The sequence below is a fragment of the Gossypium arboreum genome, chromosome 8, assembly GCF_025698485.1.
Source record: "Gossypium arboreum isolate Shixiya-1 chromosome 8, ASM2569848v2, whole genome shotgun sequence".
NCBI lineage: Eukaryota > Viridiplantae > Streptophyta > Magnoliopsida > Malvales > Malvaceae > Gossypium > Gossypium arboreum.
The window spans coordinates 43836954-43847041 of record NC_069077.1 but is presented as its reverse complement, the minus strand read 5'-3'; the positions used below and the strand labels follow the sequence as shown (position 1 = coordinate 43847041).

The 10088-nt window shown below is 31.8% G+C and overlaps 1 protein-coding gene across 3 annotated transcripts; it reads right to left on the bottom strand.

The window, feature by feature from the left end:
- Positions 1-728: 728 nt before the first annotated feature.
- On the bottom strand, positions 729-8591 carry LOC128279443 (uncharacterized). Of its 3 annotated transcripts, none has more exons than XR_008269627.1 (3): positions 6735-6800; positions 6535-6612; positions 729-996 (listed from the first exon to the last, which is right to left on the bottom strand). XR_008269627.1 is itself a non-coding variant. In XM_053018355.1 (3 exons), the coding sequence occupies exons 1-3, from the start codon at positions 8430-8432 to the stop codon at positions 886-888; spliced, it is 525 nt and encodes a 174-aa protein (XP_052874315.1). In that variant the 5' UTR covers positions 8433-8591; the 3' UTR covers positions 729-885. The 3 variants fall into 3 exon arrangements, 1 of the variants encoding a protein (XP_052874315.1); XM_053018355.1 differs by lacking the exon at positions 6735-6800 and adding an exon at positions 8097-8591; XR_008269626.1 differs by lacking the exons at positions 729-996; positions 6535-6612; positions 6735-6800 and adding exons at positions 7600-7978; positions 8097-8591.
- Between the last annotated feature and the right edge of the window lie 1497 nt (positions 8592-10088).

The following is a 10088-nucleotide window of genomic DNA, read 5'->3' as shown; positions in this document are numbered from 1 at the left end:
GCTTAAACCATTCACTTTCGCAGTCCATTTTAAAAATTTTCCAGGCAGTTGGCTAACTGCGTCACTGTCACTTTAAAAATCATATCTTGAGTTCCAAAACTCGAAAACCAGTTTCGTAATTTTTCCCTGAAACTAGACTCATATATGCATCTACAGATTTTTTTTTCTAGAATTTTTGGTCGGGCCAATTAGTACAGTTTATTAGTTAAAGTCTCCACTGTTACAGGGTGCGACTACACTGACCTTCATGCATTACGACCTGGATATCTCCCTGTACAGGGCTTCAATACTGATTTCGTTTGTTTCTATAGAAACTAGACTCAAATAGGAATCTATACATATATGGCATGACTCATAATTATCTCTGGTTAATTTACAATGAATTTCCAAAGTCAGAACAGGGAATCCAGAAACTGTTCTGGCTCTGTTTCACGTAAAACTAAATATCTCTTAACATACAACTCATATGACCATTTCATTTCTTCCATATGAAAGTATATTCATCACGGATCATTTAAATAATTTATTCACTATTTAATTCCATTCCTACTATTTTTAGTGAATTTTCACATCCACATCACTGCAGCTGTCAACTTCTGTCCTTAAGGTAGATTTTACCTACTTCATAATTTCCTTGATTCAACTAGCCCTTTTAGCGTACATGGCACAAAAGATGATCACGATTAACCATTCCAAGGGCTAATCGGTTCCAAACATTTCCACATCTCTTAGTGAACAACATACAAAATGATTATGATACCATGCCAAAGTGTATACAAGCCATTTTCGCATGGCTATCCAAATTTATACAAAATCAAAGGGTCTATGACCAACAAACGAAAGAGTAGCCCTATACATTAACCAAAATATCCTCTCACTACTAGTCTATTCTATACATGCCATAAGATATTCCAAAACATAGCAGTACCAAACAGTGGATAGTGATAGTGTGACTAGTTGCTGACGATCCCCGAGCCTGTAGCTTCGCAATGAGACCTATAAGGCAGAGGAAACAGAGTAAATGGAGTAAGCATTACAATGCTTAGTAAGTTTTAAGCAGTGTCAACAGATAACAATCAAATTATAACATAGTTGTTCGTATTTTTATTTCACTCTTCCTTCGGGCATACCATCCCTTTACCGAATATGCACATCTCATCATATACAATAGGCAGATAAACTCTCACACTAATCCGATCTCACATAATCATAGGAATAGTCCCATAGATTGCTCTCGTATGCATCATATATAAACTTGGAGTACATACCTGTTTAACCTTTCGCATTGCGTATATTTATAAGCAATTCTTATTACGAAGTCTTACCCGGACATAATCTCCACACGTAGTCATCGGGTTGTACCCGGACGTAATCTCCACACGTAGTCATCGGGTCTCACCCGGAACATATTTCTAAGTTTCATGTACACTTAATCACATGTTACAACATTCACATATGTACACTTTCACATTCATCACGTCGGCCATTAGGCCTTATCACATATGTATACATTTTCACATTCATCACCTCGGCCATTAGGCCTTATCACATATATATACATTTTCACATTCATCACATCGGCCATTAGGCCTTATCACATATATTATTATGTACAGACTTGGTCTTGGCCGAATCTACATCAATCATTTTCCAACGAATAATTCAATTTCACGCCATACTATCATTCCATATTCAAATACTCATAAACTTACAATTTCACAAATTTTGATATCAAATATCCATCTAACACTCATGTATCATTTTACAATATCACAATTTAGAATTCAAGTATGGGATCAATCAATAGCTTATGAGCAACTAAAACAAGTTTTTATCCATGTTTACAACAAAATCACATATTTGCTACGAGCTGTTTTCTTGAGCAATGGTCACTAAATTATTTATACCCGGAGCTACAAGACTCCAAATCACTTGCCGTTAATTTTCTCAGAATGTAGACTCATATATCCTCCATACATGAAATTTTAAGAATTTTTGGTTTGGCCAATCAATACCAGATTTTTCTTAAAGTTTCCCCTGCTTCACTGTTTGACTAATCTGACCCCTCTTCGCTACGAATCAAATTTTTCATTGTACAGAATTCATAATGTGTTCTATTTGATTCCATTTGAAACTAGACTCATTAAGGAGTCTAAGAATATAAATCTTACCTTATAACCATGTTTGTACAAATTATAATGATTTTCCAAAAAAAAAATAGGGGATTTCGGAGTCATTCCGACACTGTCCCGCACAACTTTAAATATCTCTTTATAGGAAATTTCTTTGCTTCCAAGGTCTCTTTTATAAGAAACTAGACCAACTAAGCTTTGATTACATATTTTATTCAGCCTATAATTCCACACCAACAATTTATAGTGATTTTCTAAAATCACATTACTGCTACTGTCCAAGCAAATTATTACAATTTGCTCTTAAATTTCCAAGTCCAAACACTTATGAACTTACCATTTGGGTTTAAGACATATCATGGCCACATCATATCTTATTAAATCAACTCATTATGTCCTATCATGATTGAATTTACTCAACGTTTAATCACCTAAAACTTACCTCGAAAGTGGTCGACGACTAGATATCCATGGCTATTCGTTTACTTCCTCTTTTCCCTTATCCGACTTTGATCCTCTAGGCTCTTGAGCTAAATCAAATAATTTACTTCCCAATCAAACACAATCACACGGCATCCATATACATTTTAGAACCATTCTTAACATATTTACTACTCAAGCATGTAACTTAACAACTTAACCATTAGTTGCCGAACCACAAACAAAACATATTCATACGTCAATATCTCAAACCTTACCATAACAACCAATATGCAAGATATCACATGTACATAACTTAGCTTATGAGAACATATGTATTACATCATAAACACATCTTTTACCAATTACCTCACTTAAGCCAAATTTTTTATAATCAACCACAAAGAAAAATATACCACAAATCACACTTCCAAAATGAGCTACTTCCATGGCCGATTATATTTTATCATTAACATACCTCATTTTTGAATCATATAATCAACATCACAACACATCTCCAAAACACAAATCATGCCAATCATATTTACTCATATGGCCGAATATACATATCCCCATATAATATCATTTTCATCTCATTTAACACTTAATTTCCGCCACATAAACACTCGGCCGAATAATCCTAAACTAGCAAAACTCCACATTTGTTCATACCATCTTTTAAATTCACATATATCTATTTAGGTAGCTCATATTTTCTCCTTTCTAATATTTCTATCCAAAACATCAAAACACTATCCTTTTTTTGCATTTACCCCATAATACCGTATGCACAATTTGTCACCAAAACTAAAGAAAAATCAACATATGGGTTGCAATAAGAGCTTGACTACTAGCTAGATTCTCATAAAAATCAATAGAAATAACATGAACTCCTACCTTATTTAACCTCCAAGATAGCCGAATGCCCTAGACAAGTTCCTTCCTCTTTCCTTTTTTGTTTCGGCTGTGCAAGAAGGTAAGGAAGATGAACACTCTTACCTTTATTTCCTTAAAGGTGACCCATGCCTTAACTTCAATTTCTTCTCTTTAGGTACGGAATGGGGGAAAGGAGGATGAACATGCCTTGTTTCTATCACTCTTCCATTCTTTTAATTATTCTTTCTTCCATACTATAAAACCATTAACTATTATCATGCTAAAAAAAAATGCATATAATATCTATCAACCATCATCATGGCCGGCCACTAAATTAAAAGTGGTCCATTTGACATGCAAGTCCCTCATGTCAATAACTCACGCATTATTTGGCCACTTTAAATTTCACCTATCACATTTTCAAGTCCTATCACATGGGTCCTTTCTTATAAATTAGCACCTAATTGATAAAATCAAGGCACGAAATATTCACACATACAAATTCCACATACAATAAGCACAGAATATAACATCTAATTATTTTTGTGACTCGGTTTTGTGGTCCCGAAACCACTTTCCGACTAGGGTCACATTAGGGCTGTCACAAATTTGATGTTGCCATAGAAGAGAAAAATGATCAAAAGGTCATTAAACATAAGAATAAGGGCTGAAATTAAATTTCCGAGCCTTGGGGAAGAATCGTAATTTTGTAAAAGTTAGGGGGAAAAAATGTAATTTTTGTATAATGTGATTTTTGGATTAAAATAAATAGTTTGAGTGTTAAATGAGCTAAATATGTTGTTATAGATCAAGAAAGGCGTGGAATCGACCTCGAATGGAGAAAGAAGAAAGTTTTGGACTAAATTGCAAAATTCCCATATTTTGCACCGAGGTAAGTTTGTATGTAAATAATACATTAATTTCATTTACATTTTTATATTTCAGCCTATTATATATATTAGCTGATGTTGAAGTATAAATCGACTATTGAAAGAATGGAAATAAGTAATAGAGAGAGAGATCCCGGTTGAACATTCGAAAAAATCGAATAAAATAGAGGGAGCATAGCTAGGTCACATGTATGGTGCCGAGTACACATCATGTGTACAAGAAAGCTACGAGATACTATATAGTAGCTAGGTCACATGTGTGATACGGGATGTATCCCATGTAGACAAGAGAGCTACGTGAGAGATAAATGTAGCTAGGTCGCATGCGTGATTCCAAGTGAAGGACACCATGTAGACAAGAGAGCCGAATTAAATGAAATATGATGGTGGGGCTGTGTGCTGAAACCATCAAGTATCGAGGATTATTCTGAATTGTTCAACGAGATGGTTTTGTGGTGAAATTGTAGTCATGGACCTACACTTGTGATGTATGAAATGTGGTGAAAATGATTTTTGGTATATATATATGTAAGTTAAAATGAGGTTAGTATAAAGAATGTGTGAAAGAATGAAATTAGCATTAAAACTGTTTTGGACAGTAGCAGTGACGTGATTTTGAAAATTCACCAAAAATAGAAGGTATTTAATTAGAGGTTGAATAAGATTTGAAATTTAAGCTTAATGTGTCTATTTTCATATAAAAGAAACAGAGCAAGCAAAGGAATTCTATATTTTTAGATATTTACAATTGTGTGAGACTTGCTCAGGATGACTATGTAATCCCCTGTTTCAACTTTGAAAAATCATTAAAAATTGTACAAAACAAATTAAGAAATATAGTTTATATTCATAAATTCCTTATTTAGTCTAGTTTTAAATGAAATAGGTTTCATGGTTATTTGAATTGTGTACTGAGATAAATTCAATTTGTAATGAACAGAGGTCAGATCAGTTGAGCTGTGTAACAGGGGAAACTTTAACTAATAAACTGTACTAATTGGCTGAACCAAAAATTCTAGAAAAAAATTAGTAAGAAGTTTTATGAGTCTATATTCAGGGAAATTTTACGGATTTGAATTTTGAGTTTCGTAACTCGAGTTATGATTTATTTAGTGATCATGACGCAGGAGGGACAGCTTGATCAAATTGGAGTAAACAATAAAATTAAAAATATGATATAATTGAGTTATATTGTAAACATATTAGATTTCTTATTTATTATTTATATACTTACTTACTAAGCTATAATCTTACTTTCTTTTCTCTCATTTGTCTTATAGTGTCATCCAGCTAGCACAGGAGTCAGAGATCGTAGAAGATCCGCTCGCACTATCAATACTCTTGGTATCTGAACTCAACATTTTGAAATATGGCATGTATAGCAGACTTAGTTATTTTGTTACGTGTCATAATTGTCTAGGTTCAAATTACTACTTATAGTATCAAACTAATCATTTTGTATGAAGCCTTTGAAGTTGGTTTGTATTGTTAATGGCATATGTTATAATGATCAAATTGCACGCCATATTTTTGTTGGGTTTTGTTTAATAGTATATACTATAAATTGTTAATACCTCGTACCCTGTTCCGGCGACGGATACGGGTAAGGGGTGTTACAATATTTGTATGTGAATACCATATATATTATCAAAGAAATTGAAAATTACCTATATACACGAACATTTGGGGGAAAAAATTCAAAATGATAATGCAAAAATATATTATTAGCATCATATAACAATACCAAGACAAAATTAACATAGCTACCGATATATTATTGATTATCCTAAAGCAGTGGTTTTTGTGCATTCATTTATCAAGGATTAAAGAATGAGAATGGCAGACTCTATACATATTCTTCTGAAACTGCTTGATTTTTGTAGGCTAACTGCTTTCTTTGATAATGAAAACGCTAAGAACTTATCCCCCCCCCCAAAAAAAATACTGAATAAAAATTGCAGAGCAATGAAAATCAAGGGGAAAAAACGTGTTTAAAGGAAAGAAAAAGGAATCATGATGAACCAAACTATATTACTTGCCCTTGAATGCTTGATTTCTTGAAACAAGGCGCCTTGCAGTGAGCATATCATCGATTTTAACAGAGCATTGTTAACAGCCCCAAAACCCCGAAAAGAGAGAGAAGCACAACAATCTAAGATTACCAATGTCAGCATGCTAAAAGTCTAGGGTTCAAAAGAACAAGTAAATGAGAGTACCTTGATTTGATGGACTCGCCAAAAGTAGCCTTCAAACGGGTTTGATTTCAAAATGAAATCCCTTAATCTTTCTGCTTGCTGCAAAAATAGAACAGAAGTGAAATCGAAGTCGAAATGAAATCGAAAATAAACGGCTTGCTTGCTGCAATGAAATCGAAATGAAAGAAGGAGCTTTGTGTTTCATTAGAAAATTATAATACCTGTCGATCGAAAAGAGAGAGGGAGATGGCAAATGGGTTTGATTTGAGGAAATTTTGGGGTTTAGGGGAAACTATGATTTGGGGGAAAATGAGGGTTTCGGGTTTGCAATGGGGTGAAATGGCTTAGGCAGAGAAACGCCGCTAAAAACGCCGCTAAAACCCTTTTTTTCCTATAGTGGCAAAGGTGTGCGGGCAAGGGTGTTTGGGTTGGATCCATGCTTCGTTTTGCTCGTTTTAACCTTTTATTTCATTTTAATATCCTTAAACTTTAAACTCTCATAAACCTAACTCAAGTCACAAAACACTTAGTTATTTATCAAATATTAAAACCACATAAAAATCAAACATAATTAAATAAAAACTCAAATAAAAGAAAATGAGACTTTAATCATGAAGAATAAATTAAAATGTAACATTTCACTTCAGAACTAAACAAAATATTAATTATAATAGCCTAAAATATACAAAATATCAGCACTTATCAAATATTATTAATTACATATTTCGAATAATAAATAATTTCGATTAGTGTAGAGCGGATATATATATATTTGGATAACTTTTGTCTAATCGTCAGTATCATATTGATAATCACACAAACAAAGAAGATTTTGTTTTGGATGCTAGCAATGAAGTTAGAAGGAGTTTAAAACATTCATAAAGAAAAATGAAAAAGGAGGTATCGGGAAAGGGAAATTCCCTCGTCATGAATATAGTTTGCACCACCTGGTAGAGGTTTTAACCAGTGGCGGGCTTCCAGTACCGAAACTTCAAAATGAATTTTTTTTTATTTAAACACTTTATAATTTATAAAATTTTAAATTATTAATAATAAAATTATATATATATTTTTAAAATAATAAAATTTAATTTAATTATTTAAAATTTATAAATATATAAACTATTAAAATAATAAAATTACATATTTATTATCCCAAAAAAATTTTCTTGGCCGTTGCTTTAAACCGAGCTGCCATTCACCTCTAGCTTGCGATCCACAATTCACCAGAAAGGATCATTGCCATAGTGGCATCCAACTCAATAAATATTCTAACTCAACTTCCCAAACTGAGAGAAACCAAAAGTAATTTTATTCTTTATGATTGGAAACAAACTATTCAGTTTTGGGAGTAGTTTTAGGACTAAAAGTTACTTTCAAAAGATGTCCCAGCACTTGCTTTAATCTGTTGTGTTTAGCTTTCGAAACCTTATCTATACAATTAATTACAAGCCATGCATATGACCTGCAACATGAAAATTTAGGCTTTGAAATTAATAACTTTGTAGTTCAGAATTTAGTGGGAGTGAGTGCATAGCCAAAGAAAAGAAAGATTCAGGAATAAGAGATTGGTGATGATTTACCTCATATACATATAAGGTTGCCAAAAATATGCAGGCTGGAGAAAGAATGGTGACCAGTATCCGCTCTCTCATCAAGCGCTTCGGTTTAGCCCTTAAGATACGCAAATTTGGAAGCGTTTGAGGGAGAGTGAGCAATGAGTTCCATTGGAAATACTCGCGATATATATCATCATCATCATCAAGGCATGTTTTGTTCACTCTCCTCCAAACCTTCCAACAGTGCTGCTGGGGGGTAGTGTGTAGAATATTGCTGGAAGCGTTTGAGGGAGACTGAGCAACCAATTCCTTGTAAGCTTCAATGTATATATATATATATATCATCATCATCATCATCATCAAGGCATGTTTTGTTCATTCTCCTCCAAACCTTCCAGCAGTACTGCTGGGGAGTAGTGTGTAGCATATTGCTGGAAGCGTTTGAGGGAGATTGAGCAACCGATTCCTTGTAAGCTTTAATAATATATATTCTTCTCTTGTTTTTTGCTGATTCAACCTCTACCTGAAAGAGCATTGGCTCCAAGATGTCTCCATTTTATAGGACTTGAAAATGGTTATAGAGCATATCAAAATTGTGGAGAACAGGGTTTAACCTGATACATAGGGGCCCCTCCATATCTTGGCACTTGGGCTTTTCAGACCCCACCACATCCTTCTTGCTTGCATGAAACCACTCAGATTGACTGCCAAAGTCAATGCCAAGAATATTTAAAAAAAAAAAATTCAACGGCATCTTGATTTATTGAGTTTTGAGGATTAAATTTAATCTCATATAAATTATGTGTGGCATGATAAAAATAATTAAATTTTTTATATTTTTATGTTCATTTTATAATTTATATTTGAGGTTCGTGATTATCTCAACTAATAGTATCACCTTTTAAATGTGATGTGACTTACCATTTTATTCATGTTGAGTAAAAGATATGTATATATTATATATAAAGAATATTAATTTGAAGGTAGTAATTGAATAATTAAAGTAGGTCTTTAGGACTTGTCCTTATCCATGCTTGAAAGGTTACTATATGTATATTGAAGGTAAACGATAAAATAATTCCGTTAACATTCCTCTACTTCCCATATTCCTTCCTTTTAATCTTTAAAAGTAATTGCATATCTTGCAAATTGGACAAATAGGTCAAACAAGTCAAAACAAATTGTAACAATTACTTTAAATTATAATTTTCTTTCAAATTATGTCATGTACTCACATCATTAAATATCAATTTTGATTTAATAGGTAATATTATACATAAATTTTAATTTTGATTAAATTTATACATAAGATTTTGAATTGATTTAATTTTCATAAATCATCGACACCATTATTGGAGTAACATAATTTTACGTTTATATGGTACATAAAAAAAAAAGAATTACACTTACCCAATGTAAAAAGAAATTGATGTATTTATTTCTTTAAATATATATAATTGAATCAACATCAAAATTTTAAATATATATTTAATCGATTCGTATGTATAATTACACTAAATTAAAGTTTATACATCAAATTCATATATAATTTTAAGTTTTATCTCATTTAAATATTAATTACTTAAATTTTAAATAATCTCTTAAAATAAATATCCATCATTTAATAATCGTGAATTATCGTTCATAATGGCATGTGACATATATATTAGTTTCAGTTTCGTATACTACATACGTGATTATTGTTAGGTTTTTAATAAAATGTAAGTTTAAGTATATTTGAGATAATATTAGTTTTATTAAATCACATTTAAATAAAAAATTTTAAGTTGCATTTAAAATATAAATAAGAATTTAAAGGAAATTATAAAGTTAAATTAAAATATAAATATAAAAATAATAAAATATGATTTAAATTTTAATATAGTAATATAATAGAAAAATAAAAAATACGAATAGAAAATAAAATATAATCTTTCTCTATCTTTAATTTTTTTATTTATAATTATTTTTCAAAATTCATTTAGTGGTAAGTCATCGTCAGTGATATATCTTCTT